The sequence below is a fragment of the Cervus elaphus genome, chromosome 11, assembly GCF_910594005.1.
Source record: "Cervus elaphus chromosome 11, mCerEla1.1, whole genome shotgun sequence".
NCBI lineage: Eukaryota > Metazoa > Chordata > Mammalia > Artiodactyla > Cervidae > Cervus > Cervus elaphus.
Genome location: NC_057825.1, coordinates 9,026,695 through 9,046,221, shown reverse-complemented (window position 1 = coordinate 9,046,221; position 19,527 = coordinate 9,026,695). Strand labels below are relative to the sequence as shown.

General features: G+C 53.3%; 2 protein-coding genes across 10 annotated transcripts in view; one reads left to right on the top strand and one right to left on the bottom strand.

The window, feature by feature from the left end:
• Nucleotides 1-19,527, top strand: part of RALGPS1 (Ral GEF with PH domain and SH3 binding motif 1) — a 298,169-nt gene that overhangs the window by 159,041 nt on the left and 119,601 nt on the right. The gene's annotated exons all lie outside the window — the stretch shown is intronic.
• Nucleotides 1,087-19,527, bottom strand: part of ANGPTL2 (angiopoietin like 2) — a 35,901-nt gene continuing 17,460 nt past the window's right edge. The window contains exons 3-5 of the mRNA XM_043916824.1: nt 7,138-7,331; nt 5,230-5,500; nt 1,087-2,790 (exon numbers count right to left, since the gene is read on the bottom strand). Of these exons, the coding sequence (XP_043772759.1) occupies nt 2,591-2,790; nt 5,230-5,500; nt 7,138-7,331 (665 nt within the window). The 3' untranslated portion in view covers nt 1,087-2,590. The remainder of the gene's footprint in view (nt 2,791-5,229; nt 5,501-7,137; nt 7,332-19,527) is intronic.

The following is a 19,527-nucleotide window of genomic DNA, read 5'->3' as shown; positions in this document are numbered from 1 at the left end:
CGCCAGACACCATGTGATGGTCTATGCTTGATTTAATGTACCTCTCTGGTGATTTCTGAGGTTGGCCTCTTTTCTTGTTTACTGGCCATTTTTGAGTCTTCTTCTGTGTTTGTGTGCGTCACCAAGTTTTCTGTAACAGTGTTTATATCTTTCTTCATAATTTGAAAGAGTTCTTGGCACATCATGATTGTCAATCCTAAATTTTTCTCTCATTTAGTATTTGCTTTTCAATCTTTGTCACGTTTTATTTTGCTTTGTTTGCCAGAGGGCAAAAACCATGGAATTTTCTTTAGTCCTATCCCTTGTCTTTTCCTTTATGGTTTGGGGTTTCCTGTCATGCCCCGAGATGCCTTCCGTGTCCACCGAAGGTGGTTCTAGCAGCTTTTGTGGAAGTCTTTTGGGAGAGGAAGGCGAAGGCACAGGGCTCCTGGTCTGGTGGGGAGCCTCAGTCAAGGGGAGGGGGAGGAAGGCCTACGTCAAGGTGGAGAAGAGGCCTTGCACGGAGGGATGGTGGACCACAGCCACGGAGAGGGAGGAGTCCTTGCTTCTGACCCGAGCAGTTGAGTAGACGTGCCTGCTCCGTTGTGTCCCACTCTTTGCAATCCCATGGACTGTAGCCCACCAGGCTCCTCTGTCCATGGAATTCTCCGGACAAGAATACTGGAGTGGGTAGCCATTCCCTTCTCCAGGGGATCTTCCCGACCCAGGGATCGAACCCGGGTCTCCTGCCTTGCAGGCAGATTCTCTACCGTCTGAGCCACTAGAGAAGCCCAGAGCAGTTAAGTAGAAGGTGTCATTTGATGAAATGGGACCAGACCTGGGGAAGGGTGTTTTAGGGGTTGACTGTACTGCCTGTATCCAGCAGAGACATCCAGACACAACTGGACTTAAGGAGGCGGGCCTCCAGAGAGCCTTCGTGGCCTGAGGTTCTGTCATGGGACTTCTGAGGGCGCAGGTGGCAACCAGGGATTGGGAGACTGGAGTATTTCTAAACACCGGGATGAATCTCTTCCTGGTGTTACTCAAAGAGGCTGTGATGTCGGAGGCCCCAGGAAAGCTTTCTAAAACAATAACGCACGATGTAGATACATCCAGATAGCACAGATGGCTTTTATTGCAGATGTGTTATTACAAGGATAATCTGAGAATATATTAAAAAAAAAAACCCTCCCTTTTATATACACAAAACGTGCTACATGGTACACTTGTGAGACTGCTGAGGTAATAGGCACACAGCCGGACGCAAACAGTACCAAACGTTCCACCGTCTCACCCGCCCGCCCTGACCCATGCGCCCTCCAGGAGGGTCTCACCTTCTTGTTTGTCCCTCGCTCCCTGCTTGGCAAGAGTCCCAGCAGTACTGAGCCTGATGCTTCAGGGCCAGCAACGTGCTGACCGAGGGCTCCGTGGCCCCTGATTATTCAGTAACTCACGGCAAGTGGCCAGTTCTCGTTTTTGAGGCGCCTTGTCTCTGGGGAAGTGTAGTCTGGAGACGAGATGTGGACGCCAGTCGGCCTGAGAGCATGACACCTTTGGTCTGTAGCCGTTTGGGGCCCCCAACAGTTGGATGATGCTTTCTCTTCAGTTGAATATCTTCTGGCAAGGTAGGCTATTACTTCGCAGAGGTTAAAATGACAAGTAGGCTAACGTGTGACTGGAAAGTACGAGACTGAAATTAACCATTGTCCATGTGGCCGGGAGTGAGCTTTGGGGTCTGACTTTCCCTTTCCTGACCACATGGAGTCCAGACTGTTTCCTACTGAGAAGCTAGGGAATCTTGCCCGGGAAGAAAGCACAGGGGGATAGAAAAGGTGAGGAGTAAGTCGGCGGGGAGAAAAGAAAAGGAAAGGTGCCTGGAACTCGAGTGGCTGGGACTGGAGTGCAGAAGGCACTTTGCGACTGGTGTGGAGTGGATGCGCAGGTGGGTGGGTGGCTGGCTGGATGGGGAGGTGGTGAACTGTCCTGAGAACAAGGAGAAGGCTAGAAATAGAGAGGGGAGGGTGTTTTGAAACTGGGTTAGGTGCCAAAGAGGATCCTAAGCGAGGAAGTTGGGAAGCCCAGTGTGAGAGGATAACACTGTGGACGGTCCTAGAAGAAGCCAGGCACGTGCACACCAAGGACTGCTGTTTGAACTGGAGCCACACAGTCTGCGATGTGCCCTCAGACTCAAGTAACACAACACAAACGAAGTGCTCTTCTCCTAAGAGCAGAGCTGTCGTGAACAGCCCTCAACATCTGAGAGTTGAATATACCTGTGTTTCGGTATATACGGCAAACCTATATATATGTATCTAGATATACGGCACAGGTATATATCTAAACGCATATATACATGGCATTCACACAGGTGCACGAGGTCGGCTCACACACGTGTATATTACGAAGGTACTTTGCAGGTGTGTTTTTATTGTAAGGACTTAATTTACTTAAGGAAAGACTTATGTGCAGTCCTGTCCTGTCTGGAAACACGGAGGGCTGTCCGAGGCGGAGAGGAGTAGTAGGGACAGAGATCGGCCGCCTTTATCTGCCGCGGTGACTCAGGGAGTCAGAGTCCAGCGTCCCGGCCCTCGCGGCCCTGAGGGGGGCCAGCCTAGTGGAAGGTGTTGGGGTTGGGCCGGATCATCATCACCACCTTCTTGAGCGAGTAGGAGCCTCCGCGGAACTCAGCCCAGTAGACCCCGTCCTGGTAGCGGCTCCGGTAGTGGCCCCCTCGGTACCAGACCCCATTGAGGTTGGAGTGGGCACAGGCGTTATACCACCAGCCGCCCTTCTGGTAGTGGGCACAGTTGCCTGCGGGAGAGAAAGAGCGAGAAGTTCAGGGAGGAGGTTTGACTTGTGTCTGCTATTTGCTCTCGGGGGGCTTCCAAGGGACACCCCCCAACTGGGGGGCATTTGGAACAAGGATGCCAGAGAGGGCACGGGGCCTCAGACTTGCTCAGACCTTCCTTCTGACTCGGGCTCTGTGATCTTGGGCGAACGACCTCACCTTGGTGAGCCCCCGAACACTGCTTGTAAAACAAGGATGAGGCGATGCCCCTGCACAAGGTAGGTAGGACCCACCTGGGAGCTGAAGGAGGCCGAGTACTAGCCCAGGGCTAGCTGCGGAGCAAGCACCAGGGAGGGCTCCACACCCCGGGTTTGTGCAGAAAATGGAAATGACCCAAGGTGGACGGGTTGAGAGCCAAAGGATTTTTCTTAGGAATTTCTTTTTCATTGAAACTATTAGATCAAGAGTCTTTCTAGAGTGACAGAGGAAGTGTTTAAGATGAAATGTTCCTTTATTCCTCCCTACCCTGTCATCCAGCCAAAATTTTTTTTTTTCCACAAAAGCAAGATACTTTCATAAAGTTTCTGGCACCCTCATATCATGCTGGATTGTGCTGCCAAGGACAAGCAGTTCGGAACACCACTAAAAGTGTGGGCAAGGCACAAGCGGGCATGCAGGGGCATTGCCCTTCCCAGGAATGGGGACGACACTGTCGGGCCCAGGGGGCACCCCACTCAGGGCACAGGCTGCCTTATCAGGTTTGAGGGTTTGGCGACCCAGCGGGGCTGGCGGCTCCGCTCCAGAAGCAGCCGTGGGGTGAGGTGAGGAGGAAGCAGGCCGGCTGAGGCAGAACACCGAGAGGAGTCCCAGCGCCAGGCGCCCAGAGCCCCGGCAGCCCAGGTCGTCCCAGAGTTCTCCTCTGGCTCCTTCGGACTACAACCAGAGGTCACGAGCTCCGAGTGGCTGTGTCGGATTCAGAGGGCAGGGCCCTGGGCATGCCACAGCCAAGCCTTCCTCAGCCAGGGGATGCCCCTCCTAAGCTTGCCCCACACGCCTCCAGGGACAGGGAGCTCACTGCCTCGCGTCCAGTGACCCTGCTGCCAGATGGGCCTGACGGTTGGGGCCGCAGAGCAGCCTTCTGCTGCTCCCCATAATGGCTGTAAGCCAGCCTTCTGTCCCCGGCGTCCGACCAGCTCAGAGGGCATCTTCCTGCCCTGCTCTTCCTGAAGCCTGGGCAGCCCTGGCCTCAGCAAACACGCCACCTCCTCGGGGCCCCTGTGGCAGGGTCAGCTCTGTGCCAGGAGTAGGTGGAGATGTGTGGAGTGTCCCTGTCTGCTGCCTGGGGACCTGGGGTGGGGACCCTCCTCCGGGGACAGGCAGCCGGGCTTTTCTGAAGAGCAGAGAGTTCTTGGGGCTCAGTTGCGTCCGACTCTTTGCAACCCCCTGGATTGTAGCCCATCAGGCTCCTCTGTCTGTGGGATTTTCCCAGGCTGGAATCCTGGAGTGGGTTGCCATTTCCTCCTCCAGGGGATCTTCCCGACCCAGGGATCAAACCCACATCGCGTCTCTTGAGTCTCCTGCATTGGCAGGCAGATTCTTTACCACTAGCATCCTCAAAGCAGGGGGTAGCCTTTGGCCTGGGACTAAAGGGCCAGGTTCACCCACGAGAACAGACAGCCTCGGCCTGAAGTGGGGCTCAGCCCCTCACAGAGGAGCTATGAATTCTGCCACCTGACAAGGGTGCAGGGCCCTTCGTCCCCAGGAGCTGAGGTGCACGCGGTGGGGGGTTGATGTCTAGACTCGGGGCCAGGCTGTGTGTGCTTCTCAGGGTTTTCTGTTTTCTCCCTTGCTTTTTATTTACTAAAGATCTGGACTTGAGGCCTGCAGTCTTGGGCAGGTGGATTCGTCCCTCCTGCCCGATTTCCTCTCAGTAGCTTCCCGCAGCGCTGCACTGACAACGCCTGAGAGACTGTCCCTACTCAGAGCCCTAGTCTCCCAAGGCCCAGGCAGAGCACTGCAGGCACTTTCTCACCTTCTCACCCCCTTCTCACCCTCTGCTCGGTAGGTAAGTCCTCATTCCCAGATGTGGAAACAGGCCCAGAGGGACTGGGAGGACTCGGGCGTGTAGGAGGCGGGGCAGCCTTGTTCCGCAGGCTGTGTGGCCCTGACTCCTGGTGCTCAGGCAGGGAGTGACGCGGTGCACAGCCCAGCACAATGTCCAGCTTGGCCCAGAGTGGCCCTCCAGCCTGTCACTCGGGGACCTCTGTACCTTGCCCTTTTCGTAAATGCCATGCTGACCCAGCCTTGCAAAGGGGATCTGTGGGCAGAGGGCAGAGGAGTGGACGTTCAGGGGATGGGAACAGAGTTGGGCAGCTGGGCCCTGGATGGTCCTGTTCTCAGGCTCGGGAGTCAGAGGCTGAGCTTTGGTTGACCCTGTTCCCCCACCCTTCACCTGCTCCTACCTGTGTAGACGTCGTGGTCTCTGTCCAGGGTGGTGAACTGCTTGCCATTGTGCCAGGTGAAGGAGTCGCCAGCATTGCCATGGTAGCGCCCCAGCCGCAGCTTGTAATACTCGCTCTCAGGCTCCAGGCGGAAGCTGGCATACTCTGCAAAGACCTTGCGGCCAGACCAGTCCTCCATGGTCACCAGCAGCTTGTAGTTGCCTTGGTTCGTCAGCCAGTAAATGTTCTCCAGGCCCAGCCAGTACTCGCCGTCAATGTTCCCAAACCCTTGCTGGGGAAAATGTGGGAGAGCATTAGTGAGGAATATGCAGTATGCTCAGCCAGCTGGGCCCAGCTGTCGGCTGCTCAGCGCCGGACGCGGGGTCTTGGAAGCAGGCAGAGCAGAAGGCAGGCCTGCATATAATCCCTTGCTTTCCCCACCTGGCTGTCACTTGATGAAGTCACTTTGCATGTTCTCAGCCTCAGTCAGGCATCACTCGAGACTATTGATAGAGTGCCTGTTTCGTGCTAAGCATTGTGTGAACATGGGTTCCTCTACATTATCCATCCTGCAGGGTTGCTATAGGAACACACGTAACCTGGTAAACTGAGAGCCTAGCACACAGTAGGCTTGCAACATGAGTTCCTTGGGCAATTCCCTTACCTTCTCTGAGTTTCTGTTCCCTTCTCTGGGGAGGGGCTGCGTGTAAGAGTCTCTTGTAAACCAAGGCACGGGTGTGAGCTCTGACAAAGGCATGATCCCTCCTAGGTCTAGAATCCAGTGGATATATTACCATTTTTCCATATGGTTTTGAGAGTCATCGGCCAAGTGGTGGCCACTTGAAGTCTTGGAAATAGCTGAATTCGTTAATGATAATAATAACCAGTGTTCAGTAGGACTTAATGCTGGTACTCTTATCAGAGCTTTTCATAGGTTATTTTCTTAATCCTCACACCAGCCGTGTGAGCGGGGTACTCTCAGTGTCCTCCCTAGAGTGGGTGGACTGAGGCCCAGAGAGGCCCAGGGTCGCAGAGCTTGTGAGCCAGGATTTGAGCCTAGAGCCCAGATGTAACCCCTGTGCCGACTGCTCTGAGGAAGGGAACGTGGAGAGGAGATGGAAGGAGTGAGGGAAGTGAGGCTTCAGGAACCTCTCGGCTAGGAGGCAGAGGAGAAAGCAAAGGGCACAGGCCGGTCAGGAGGTGGGTTGGAGGACAAGCAGGGCAGGAGTGGGGCCCGCGGAGCCTCGTGTGGGTGTCGCGATCCTGGTGCTGGTCAGCTGTGCCTAGGCTGTGTTCACTGCTCTGCCTGCTCCTGTCTGTGCAGACTTTTCATCCCTAAACTGGGTCCGGACCAGCCTCTCCCCATGGGGCTGACCTGAGAGTAAAGGAGGTGGTAAACAGAAGCACCTGCACGTGGCGGGTGTCCTCCGCACGGCCTCTTTGTTCAGAGGAGGAAGCCGGGAGTGGGGCAGAGCCCTCAGCCTTTCCTCCTACTAGGAGGAGGAGCATTCAGCTCCCTGGGAATTGGGAGCCCCGAGGCTGAACCCTGGGGTTAGGACCCAGTATCTCCGCAATTCCCTACAGCAGGCCATGTAGGAGATCCTCCCAGGGCCCTGGAGCCTCAGGCCCTGCCCTTTCTGGGCTTTGAGGGCAGGTCTTCCCCTGGGAGCCCCAGCCGGGACCACAGTGCTCCCCATATCAGGACTGGGCTCTAAGTTCCCTCCCCGTCTGTGGGGCTTTCGTGGTTTGGACCCCTCACTCTGTATCCTGCCGTGGTTGTCGGCAGGGCCAGGAAGGAGCAGCTGATCCTCCCCACCTTGGTAGCCCTGTCAGGGTCCTCCTCCCTCGGGCCACACAGGCCTCACGGGCAACACCTGACTCCCTCCGAGGGCCCTGGTGCTCTGGGTGGCAGGGGGTGGGGGTCCTCACCTTGTACGTCTCCCAGTTCCGGAAGAAGTTGACCGAGCCGTCCAGCCGCCTCTGGATGACCGTCCAGCCCCCGGGGTCATGTCTCTGGTCGCACCACACCTGCATGAGGCGGTTGGTATTCTCTGGCTTCACCAGGTAGATGGAGCTGGTGTCGTGGCCATCCTCCAGGGCTTGCAGGCAGTCTCTCCATGGGCCTGGGGGCACAGGTGTGCACGCGTCACAGACCGCCCTGTCGCCTGGCCCCTGAGTCGCGTCCTGCCCTTCCCCCCACCGCCGGCTGCACCCGCAGCAGCTCAGCCTCGGGCTAGGCTCCGGCTGGAAGCCACAGGCCTGCAGGGCACTGCTTTGGGTTTGTGAGTTTGAGAAGCAACGTGATGTAAAGACAAGAACCGAGGACTCGGGGGTCCGGACACCTGGGTTCTGGGCACACTTTCACCCCGACTCCTACACGGTGTGGTGGGCCGAGCTTCCTTACTTGCCAAGCCCTCTGTTTCCCCCTTCTGTAGAGGCAGCTCATGTTTACCTCATGGAACGGTACGGATTGCTGGGATATTTATGTGCAAGTCCGGGAGTGATTTTTCTAGGTTGTTTTATTGGCAGAAGGATATGTGAGCCTGCTGAGGGGCAGCAGCATCTGTCAACACCTTTGGGGCTCCGCCTGGCCAGTGAGCCTGGCTTGCTGCCCTTCCCAGCCTGGCTGACTCCACACCAGCCTTCCCAGGGATGGTGCTCGGGGACAGTCGCTGCAGTTTTTAGTAAGTGAAATTCCATGGGGTCACAGGGGCCCCAGCAGTGCCCAGAACCTGTAGCCAGAAATTTTGGGACATTTCTGGGATTCAGACACTGGCCTCCAGATATCTTTTGGGGGGACTTAAGTTTCTGTTCATTGCTTGGTTGTGTCTGACTCTTTGCGACCCCATGGACTGTAGCCCCTCAGGCTCTTCTCTTCACAGAATTTCCCAGGCAAGAATACAGGGGTGGGTTGTCATTCCTCCTCCAGGGGATCTTCCCAACCCAGGGACTGAACCCAGGTCTTCTGCGTTGAAGGCAGATTCTTTACTGTCTGAGCCACCAGGGAAGCATTGGAAGGCCTGATGCTGAAGCTCAAATACTTTGGCCACCTGATGAGAAGAGCCGACTCATTGGAAAAGACCCTGATTCTGAGAAAGATTGGGCTTCCCTGATGGCTCACTTGGTAAAGAATCTGCCTGCAATGTAGGAGACCCCAATTCGATTCCTGGGTCGGGAAGATCCCCTGAAGAAGGGATAGGCTACCCACTCCAGTATTCTTGGGCTTCCCTTGTGTCTCAGCTGGTGAAGAATCTGCCTGCAATGCAGGAGACCTAGGTTCGATCACTGGGTTGGGAATATCTCCTGGAGGAGGGAAAGGCCACCCACTGCAGTATTCTGGCTTGAAGAAGTCCAAGAACTGTATAGTTCATGGGGTTGCAAAGAGTCAGACACTGCTGAGTGACTTTCACTTTTACTTTCTTTCTGGGAAAGATTGAGGGTAGGAGGAGAAGGGGATGGCAGACAGTACTGATCGACTTTCATGTTCACTTTTTTTCTGGGAAAGATTGAGGGCAGGAGGAGAAGGGGGGTGGCAGAGGATGAAATGGCTGGATAAGATCACCAGCTCAATGGATCAAACTCTGGGAGACAGTAAAGAACAGGAGAAGCCTGCCGTGCTGCAGTCCATGGGGTCATTGAGTCTGACACGACTTAGCAACTGAACAACAACAAAAGCATTTCTGTTTAGCTCTATTAGTATATACTAGAGCAAGCTCACCAAGGACCAAGGCACTCAGAACTCACGTTTCAAGGTCCATGAGCTTAAAGGATGGTGTCCACCCCATCCCAATACATGGCTCTTCTGAAACTAAGACCAGAAGGGTTCTGTGACCTGGGACTTCCCTGATGTTGGGCAGCTGGGTGGGGGTCACTGCGAGAGGTCTTTCGCCCCTCCCCCATTTCCCCTGGCAGTGGTTTCCCATGTTTGAACGTTAGTCAGGTCCTCAAGTGGGCGCAAACCCGAGTCACTAGGAGCCAAGTAAACTGGATTCATCCTAATTGATCTGAGGAAACTTCAGATATTTTTCAGGACCTAGCCACTGAACTGTGTATTTTTAAATAATATCACCACACACAGCTTTAGCTTCTCTTCAAAGCAGTCCTTAACTGAAGAATGGTTCAGACCAAAAGTCCTAAGAGAACTCCATCTTATTCCATTTGTGCATATGTTTGTTCAACAACTGTTGATATTGCGTCCTGGCCCCAGCAGGTCCTGTGCTGGGCGGTGGAAGCCTTCTCTCGACCTGCATTCCCGTGGGTCCAATCCTTTCTGCACGTGGGGGAGAGGAGTGGACAGGCACAGGAGCAGGTGTGTGTAGCTTTTCCCGTGTCGATCAGACTTCTCACGCTCCCTCGTGGAGGTGATGGGGCTGGATTAGTCCTCTGTGATGGTTAAGTAGGATGAGGTTGAATGTGGTCTCTGTCGGACACCTCATGTGGGCCTTTTCTGAGGCCTCATGGCAGTGCGTGAGTGTCCCCACCTGGAACCTGACGGCAGGGCACGGACTGCCTTTTTCACCCTTTGTGCCCGGGGCCCAGCAGCACCAAGAAGCAAGGTGGGCGTGAGCGCTCACCACTGACCACTGACCGTTGACCCCCTCCCTGCATCCTCCAGGGAGCGGTGCTTACCCATTTACCCGCCGGCCAGCCCTCTTGGCCCCCAGCACCCGCCCTGTAGCAGATACGACACAAACAGCCACCTCCTTCTTTGCCTTGTGCCTCTTCCATCCCAAGAAGGGGAGCCCACACCTCCAGAAAGAACATTAATGACGGAGAAAAAAAATGGGTTGTGTTCGGCCCACGGCCCCGGGGACCAAGGCAGAGAATGGGAGTCTGTCCCCAGCAGCTGGAGCGGAGCGCGGAGCGGGGGTGGGAGGCCTCCCAGCTCAACACCAAGTCAGATGCACAAGAGAGGCTGCTGGACACGAAAGCGGGTGACAGAAGGTCCAGCAGCCTGCAGAACAGCGCCCATGGAAGACGAGCAGCCGGGCCTCTTCCTCTCCCTGCAGAGCTGCAGCGGGTTCCATGGATCCTCAGGCTGAAAGGCCAGCTTGGAAGGCGGGGGTACCACGTGGGGAGAGTCTTTGAGGCCCAGGGGGTGGGGGCAGTCAGCCTCACCTGCGCTCCCTGTCTGGGTTCCAGGAGCGGTTCTAGCTTTGCCTTTGACATTTCTACAAAGGGCTGTTTTTGTTTTTTTTTTTTAAGAGGCAAGTATTTTTAAAGGTTTTGGGGCCACCAGTCCTTTTAAACGTTTGGGGGATGCTCCAGATCCTCTACCCAGAAAGACACACAAATTTGCTGATAATCAGAAGGTAAATGAACCTCCAAACCCCAGATTGTGAAACCTTGGTGCTCAGAGAGGCTTGACTGGAGTGGAAGTAATAATAGAATATTTCTACTAGCCACCACTGCTGGGCATTTACTCCGTGCCCCATCCATGCATTCATACCTGAGATCTTCCTGACACTCCTGCCAGGCAGGCTTCCCCCTCCACAGATGAGGACAGTAGAGCGTCGGCCCCTTGGGTGACACTCCCGAGGTCATGTGGCCGGCAGGGGGCAGGTATGGTACCTGCACCCGGGTGGTGTCCAGAGCCCACATCCTGAGGTCCTCTTCCGGCTCCTTGAGCAGATTGAACTGCAGGGCAGGGGCCTGGCTGACTTCTGTCTGTGTCCCTACAGCTCATCTTAATCGTTGCCCCGCAGCCAGGCTAGGAAAAATAAGAACTTACAGTTCTTCTTTGTCAAAGTGTTGTGCCTTTTAAAATCTTCCTTGATTTTTCTTCTGTGCTTACCTATTAGTGTCCTTTGCCTGTTTTATAACTATTTTAACTGTTGCAGTGTTTCTTATGACATATCAGCTTCCCTTTTCCTTTTTAAAATGGTTTTTGTTGATTGACTCTTATCATTAGATTTGTGTTTATTTATGTATTTATGGCCTCACTGGGTCTTCCTTGCTGTGCTCGGGCTTTTCTCTGGTTGTGGCAAGCAGGCGCTGCTCTCTAGTTGTGGTGCTCCGGCTTCTCATTGCGGTGACTTCTCTTGACACGGAGCACAGGCTCTAGGGTGCAAGGGCTTAATTGTTGTGGTGCACAGGCTTAGTTGCTCCATGGCATATGGAATCTTCCGGACAAGGGACTGAACCTGTGTCCCCTGCATTGGCAGGTGGATTCTTAACCACTGGACCACCTCCTAAAGGCAAATCTAGCAATTCTTTCTTTTAAGTCTTGTAGGTATGGCATGCTTTCTAAAGTCATGGGGTAACTGTGAAATAGTGTAGACATGTTTAGTGTTTTCTGCTGTTACTAAAGTAGATCTCCATGTGTCCCCTGTGTACTGCACTTCACATGACACCGAGGACCTCCCATCCAGAGTGTGACCTCCCATTCCAGATGGTGATTCCTCAGACACCCCTGCCGAGCTCTAGAAGAGCTCCTGCATTCAAACATGTTCCCTCTTCTTCTTAAAGGCGCCGGGGCAAGGGTCAGAAGATGAAATGATGGACGAAAGTTAGTCAGGAAATGTTGACAGCAATAAAATGATAAAGTAGCAGAAAACAGCAGCAGGGAGATTGTCATGCAGCTGCATTAAAATGACAGAGTCAAAACACCTGCCTCTGATGAGAAACCTGTAACTGGTACGTGTACATGGTCTCTGGAGGAGGACATGGCTCCCACTCCAGTGTTCTTGCCGGGAGAACCCCAGGGACAGAGGAGCCTGGTGGGCTCCAGTCCACGGGGTCGCAGAGAGTCGGATATGACTGAGCGACTGAGCACATACATGATGTCGTGGTGTAGGACTCGGAGAGGTGTCGGACTAGGACTCAGAAATCTGTGTGCCTGGGATGGGACCCCAAACTTGGAGTCAGGAGCCCTCGGCTCAAAGCTTGGTGACCGCATCTTCTCACTGGGTGACTCCTCACTGAGCCTCTGCCTCCTCTTCTGTAATCAGAGGGAAAGGACCTTACTTTCTGAGGGTCTCTGGAAGACAGCACCCAGCACAAGGCTGACCAGGGCAGGCGCCAGAGAGGGTTCGTGTTTCCTTTCCTTTGACAGTTGAAAGCTGGTAGTTTCAGAGCTGTCCACCCCAAACAAGCGACTGGATTTGCTTTTTTGATTCCCAAGACTAAGTGTAAGCTTATTTACTGATAGACATTTTCCATAAAGGCATATTGTAAAAGTCAGAATTTCAGTGGAGAGGGCCACAAAGAAGCATTGGGATGAAGAATGGAAACCTTTTTTTGTCAATGAAGCTGCATCTTTAGCGTGCGGCGGGCGGGGCTCTCCTTAGAGAGCGCAGAGTGCCCAGCGGTGTTTCATTTGGCACTCCTTCTGAAAGGGCAGCCCTGCCCCGAGTGCCAGGCCAACACTAACTCGGCGGCACCGAGGCTCTGAGTGCAGGGAGCGCCCCAGCCTCCTCTCTATAAAGACCATATTTACACTCTCGGCGGAGCTGCGACCAGAACATTCCACGTGAAGAGAACTGCCGTGGCTGAGCGGAGTCTGCGTGGTTCCCCGGAGGAGCAGAACAGGGCGTGGAGGGCACACAGGCCCTGGAGTCAGGAGGCCTCGGGGAGAAGGGATGTTGGCCGTGGGAACACAGAACAGACAGGTCTCGGGCCCCCAGGTACCAGGGTCTGGCGAGCATTGGAGGTCTTCAGGTTTGGGGCCCTAAGTGCCCTCCTGCTCCCTTCCTCCCCTCTGGGGTTCCTTGCCTCCCAGGAAGCCAGGAGCCACATATCGCTGGCCCATCTGGGGCTCAGTACCCCCAATGGCGGGGCCTCTCTGTGAAGCTGAGTTGGAGCCTGCAGTCAGTCTGGATCTCCAGGTGACTTCTTAGTCCCGGTGTCCTCCCTGTGGGTCTGAGGCAGACCAGCTTCAGCCTGACTCGCCTACCCAGACCCTGGTGGAGAAATGGGCTCACCACCTACATCAGTTTTCAACACAGTCACCCCTCCACTAGGGGAACGTGGCCCATGAGATCTGACCAGGCCGACCAGCCAAGGCCAGGAGCTGAGAAGTAGGTGGACATCAGACCTCTGTGGCTCTTCTCTGTGGTGCCCTGAGGCTTGGGGAGAGGGCAGAGCCCTTCCCGGCCATGAGCTGGCCTAGACCACGCTGCTGGCTTGCAGCCTGCCAGGCGTCTCTACCGCACATCTCCAGACTGGACCACCTGAGTCCACACAGAGGAGCCTGTGGCCTGAGGGAGAAGTTCTGGGGTGACGCCAGAGAGCTGACACCCAGATGTGGAGAGCGGGTGCTGCCCGAGTCTCACACATACAGACAGCTGGGGAAACCATGCTTCCGTTGTGAACATCTATATTCTCCGTCAGTCACCACTTTTCGGTGAACCAGAGCACAAAACAATGCCCTAACACAGGAACAGCTGGTACATTCCCAAAGCCATCTTGGCCAAGCTCCCGCAGCACCCGCCCCAGAGGTGACCCTCTGAGCGTCGTTTCTGGCTCTTTTGGGGAAAGAGTCCAGATGCTTATGCCTGCTGTTCAGGCCCTTTAAGTCCTTATGTCCTTCATGTCCCTTTAAGCGGGACATGGAGCCCGCTGCCTGGGGCTGACATGCTTTTCATAAGCTCCTGAAAAGCTTTTCAGGCCTAAAAAAATGTGTTAACTCTAAAATATGAAAAAAAAAAACCAAACTGCTAAGTCCAAGTTTATAAGCATACAATTAAATTTCTACAAAGTGTAACATCTTGTCAAGTCCATTAAATTTAGTCTTCAAAAATGTTATTACTTTTGAAAACAATTTGTAGGTTAGCTTTTTCTCACTTCCCAAGAATTCCTCAACATGCCTGATGTTTGCCGAGAACTCAGAGCCAACTATAAATTAATTGTGCTGCTCTTGGCCAAATACTTTCAAACGCTAAATTATTAAAAAATTTCCCTTCAAAATTTTTACAGTAAAAGTTACAATGGATGTGCAAGGTGGGTATATTTCAGTACACTTGGTATGTTCTGAGACCTCCCTGAAGGAGAGCCCCTGGGGCCCAGGAAGAGCCTGAAGGGATTCCATTTCACCTGTTTGACCTCAGGATAGACCGATAAGCAGCACTACTTCCCAGAGAACACTTTGAAAAGCACAGCGTCCACTCCTGGGTGTCCACCAGTACCCTTGGGCAGGGGACAGGTGGGGACTTCAAATCGATTTTACAAAGAAAAGAAGTCAGATTAGGAGAGGCTGTGGGGGGTCCTCTGGGTGCAGAGCAGCTCCTCGAGGCTCCCCAGACCGGTGGGGTGAAGCCCCGGAGCCCCTGGCTGCAGCAATGAGAGTCTTCTCAGGGAACCTTGTGGAGGAGCTCTGTAGAGCCCTGACCATGACCCCACAGGTCCTGGATGGGTGCCCTTCCCTATGGTTGGCCACCCTGTTCATCCTTCCCAAGAGAGGGAATCAGTTTACAGGCTTGTTCCTAGAGAACCTTGTTCACTTTCATTGATCACCTTTCACTTTTCCCACATGCACACCCCTCTTCATAAACATTTCTGTGTGTAACTTCACTGGGGTTTGACCACATACCACCAACTGGTAGGCACGCAATTCTAGTACTCCATCTTTTCCTCTTTCTGAGCACTGGACATCTGCTCAGCAACAAGCCTGATCTTCTTGGTTTCTTGACGATGGGGGCAGTGGTTCTGAGAGCTATCTGCCTGGTCCTCAGTCCTCCTCCAGGAGGCCTGCCCCCACCTCTGGAAGAGCTCCTCAGTCCTCCTCGGGGTTCCTATAGAGCCTTAAATGTCTGTCTTTACTGGAATATAGTCAGAAGGATGACTGCCATGGATGTAGAGCCTTTCACGTGCTGAGTGCCTTACACACTCTTATTTTAGACTCACGAGGTCCAGTTTGGAGCAGTCCAAACGACTGGGAAGTGGAGGATGTGGGGTTGGAATCCTGCTCTGCCTTTCATGCCGTGGTTCTTCCTACTGCCTTCTCAGGGCAGTGATTATGTGTTGACCCAGTTTAGCGCCTGTAGTTACCTCTCTCCTCCCTCACCTTTCCCTGCCTCCCATCTTCTCACCACCATGAACTGTGTTCCCTTTGTCATCTTCATTCTGTTTTTTTTTTCCAGTTTGAGAATCGGTAATAATAAATCCATCCAGTAACAGGGACCACCCCACAGCAGAGGATAATTAGCATCCAGATCAAACCTTGAGAGATGAAACCTGTTTTCTGGGAAAGCCTAGACGGCCCAAGTAGGATGCCTGCTTGTTATGCTCAGTATGGTGGTGTGTTCAGTCACCAGGTCATCTCTGATTCTTTGCGACTCCATGCACTGCAGCACACCAGGCTTCTCTATCCTTCACTATCTCCCAGAGTTTGCTCAGATTCATGCCCATTGAATCAGTGATGCTATCTAACCATTTCCCTTCTCTGTCCCCATCTTCTCCTTTTGCCTTCAGTTTTTACCAGCATGAGGGTCTCATCCAGTGGGTGGGCTCTTGGCAGCAGGTGGCCAAAGCATTGGAGCCTCAGCTTCAGCATCAGTCCTTCCAATGAATATTCAGGGTTGATTTCCTTTAGGATGGACTGGTTCGATCTCCTTGCAGTCCAAGAGACTCTCAAGAGTTTTCTCCAGCATAATTCGAGATGCTCAGCTTTCTTTATGGCCCATTTCCCACATATGTACATGACTAGGGCCAGGTGATTGGATTTTCTGTTCTTTTGGATGTTATTCTAGCATACCACCTAAGATTGCTTGATTTCAACATTTGGACATTTTTTTTTTTAAACTATTTTATCTGTCACTTCAACTTTCCTAGCAAAATTTCTCTCTGTGTGTACATAATTTTAACTTAAATTATTAGAAAAATCTATTCTGGGAAGATCACTTATTCATTTGAGAAAATGACATAAAAGCATTCCAGGCCCTGCAGCTCATTGGCTCATCTTGTGATGAAAGACCAGGATCCAGTGTGTTCTTCCTCCAGGGTCGTCGCAGGGGCATCTGAAGTGCTGCAGGGGAGGTGGGGTGGTAGTCTCGTTGTCCCTGGAGCAGTCTCAACATCTGCCTTTCTTCCTCGCTGCTGACCAAGACCCCTGGGACTTTTATAACAGTGCTCGACCCACTGCATTCAACAAACCTAGCCAGCCTTGTCTTAGACGCTGTAGTATGATGCTAACTTAATTCTGCCTCCTTTATCATTTTTTTTCTGGGGGAGCATCCCAGGGTTACAATACAGTCCATCACATAAATCCACCATAGCAATCCTTTCCTGTGACTGGTGAGCTGGCCAGAGAGCTCTGAGCTCCAGGGTTTTCTAGATTACATTCCTTCTGCCAAGTGCCAAACTGTTGGGATTTCCAGGTCGAAGGATGCCAACTCACCACTTGTAACAATAACAAGTTGATGGTTTATCTCCGAGGGCTGTAAACAATCTAAGGATTTAGCCGAATGTCCTCCCTGGAACGTGCCTGAGTAACAGAGGAGAGCTTGCCATGGTGCTCTGCTCCAAGGTACCCCAGAAGGAGAGCCCACGTGCTCAACTGCTCAGTCGTGTCCGACTCTCTGTGAGTCCATGGACTGCAGTCCGCCAGGCTCGTCTCTCCATGGGATTTCCCAGGCAAGAATACTGGAGCGGGTTGCCAGTCCCTTCGCCAAGTGATCTTCCCAACCCAGGGATCGAACCCACATCTCCTGCATTGGCAAGCAGATTCTTTACCACTGAGCCACCTGGGAAGCCCCAGAAGAAGAGCAGAGAAAGCAAAGCTGAGAGGAAGATGACCCCACTCAAGTGACATCTGTTTATGAAGAAGCTAGCAAAGAATGCTGTTTGAAATATCACTGGATGACGTCGTTCCTAATGAATTTGGGAGTCTTGTGTTGTTTAACAATAACATTCTAGAAACAAAACAGCACAGGCTGTGGAGGCAGGAGAGCCACGCTGGGTTTTCCTGTGGCCTCTGTGACGCTAAAGGTGCCGGGTGGCCACACCCTCACCACCCTCACAGTGCCTCTCTCCAGGCCTCCAGCACACGTGGGGCCAGCAGCCCTCACTGGAGAGACCATTGCTTGACCTCCAGAAGGAATGGAAGACACGACTGACTGATCTCGTTCTCTGCTTAGACCACAACTGAACATACCTATTTCCTGCCTCGTAGGGGGAAATAAAATATAAAGGGAGGGGACTTGCCTGGTGGTTCAGTGGTTAAGAGTTCACGCCGCCAATGCAGGATGCCCAGGTTCAATCCCTGGTTGGGGAACAAAGATCCCACATGCTGCAGGGTGATGTTAAAATTGCCTTTCTCTCTCTCTCTCTCTCTCCCTCCCTAAGAAATCCATCTAGGAAAACAGAATTGTTAGGGTTGTCTGTGGCTCCATGGCCGGGGAACATGTTGTGAGGGTTGGGTGGTTTCTATGTGTTCTCTGTGAAGCAGAGTGATTGCCACCTGTTGTGGCCCCAAGAACAAATCATGGCTACTGAATTTTATATATTTAGAGTTAACATATTTAAAGAAGTCAGGACTTCAGACTAGGCATTAAAATGCTGAGTAGAAGTAACCCTGGAGAACTGGCCCAGGCTTGATACAAATGAAATATCAGATTTATTGACAGCTTCAGCTGGGTCCATTGATGGGAAGTCAGGTGCATATTGTGTTTTGTGTGGGAGAACTCTGTTGTTTTAGAAACTCTGGAGTATGAGGCTAGCTTAGGTCTACTTCCTTTATCCTATATTCACAGTGATGATGTCTCTATTATCAAAACCATGAGAGTTCTAATAACAGACCTCACAAATCTAGCTGATCTTTTATGGGGAGCTGTCTGGAACCCGGTACCTGAAGTTGTGATGGAGCGTCAGGTCCCAGGCAGCTGGCACTGGAGGTCAAGTCAAGCATCTATAGAATGATGTTCACACCAGTTCCCCCCCAGGCTTTCCATGGCAATTTCCAGTATCCCAGAGTCGTTAAGACAGACTTGGGTCTGAACTTTGGTTGATCCAAGGCTGTGTAGTCTTCCAAAAGTTGCTTAACCTCTCTGAACCTTAATATCCTGGAAGTTACAAGTCCTGGGACCAGTGTTGGCTCTGTCACCAACAGACTCCGGAACAAGCAGGCTATGCCAGGGGACCCGAGAGGCTCCTAACAAGCTCCAAAATTTTTATGATTTTAAGGTCCCTTCTCTATCCACTGAGAAAACAAACCGAGCTGATTATGTCTTTCTCCAGAGAGAAAACAGCTGGAAATGCCTACTCCCTTTGGTTTTTAAAGGTGCATTTTAGACACGGCCTCCCTGTGGCAGCTGGAGGACACACTCTTTTCTTCTCTGGTCAGTGCCTAGGATGGCGCTGTGGCAGGAGGGCTGGCGTGCGCATGGCAGTGCCCAGGCTGGGCTGAGGGGTCGTGTCCCGGGCCTCGTAGGACCACCTTGAGAGCAGGCCCGAGCCGAGGCTCCATGCTGTCCTGTCCTGGGCCTTTTAGAGAGTGACCCCTGCAGCCTTCTTCCTCTTTAACAGATCTGACTGATGTGTGTGCACAGGGCATGCAGGTGAGGAAGACGTCAGGGACTCGTGAGTGTGAGGAAGAGTGGAGGAGGGGGAGGGAGGGCGGCAGCAGTCCCAGGACCCCCCGGGGCAGAGGGCCATAGGACCCCCCCCGCCCCGGGGGGGGATAAGGGCCACAGGCAAGGCCATTTGGCCCAGGTCTAGTCACAAACGTCACCCTCATGGAAATGCCCTTAGGTCTGGCCAGACGGAGGGAGACAGGACAAAACCCAAGTGAGGCGCCAGGGAAGCCAGGAGCTTGCCTGGGCCTCATCACTCAGGCTCTCAGCAGCCTGGGTCTGGCCTGGGGCCAGCCTGTTACTGTCTGGCTGGGAACAAGCTGGTGAGTGCAGCGTCAGATAAGTGGCCATGGCCGCCTCAGCCCCCCGGGGAGGGGCGTGCTGCGGGCCGAGCCGCCAGGACAACAAGGAGAAGAGGAGGTGGCTCTGAGGCTGTGAAATGAGAGATTTAGAAGCTGCCAGGGCACGAGTGCCGAGGTGCTTAATTGCAGAAGTGTCTGTGGCTCTGTGATGTCCGTGGACCAAAGGAACTGTCGGGCCAGAGCAGAGAGGGAAGTTTCGTCTAAGACCAGAACCTGCTCCAAGCTCTCAGCACAGGCCAGCTTGGAGCTCTCTGCCGATTGGCTGGAGAGACCGTCTGCCTTTTCCTCCTGCCCAGTCCAACACCAGGAGAGGGGAGGGCCTCCCGGCCTCCCTGCAGCCTCTGCCCACCTCTTTCAGCTTTAGCAGCCAGGTGTTCAGTCTGGGGAGGATGGGGGACGTGCCTTGTGTGGGAAGCTCAGTGGTCAGGTGAGTCACGAGAAAGCAGTTA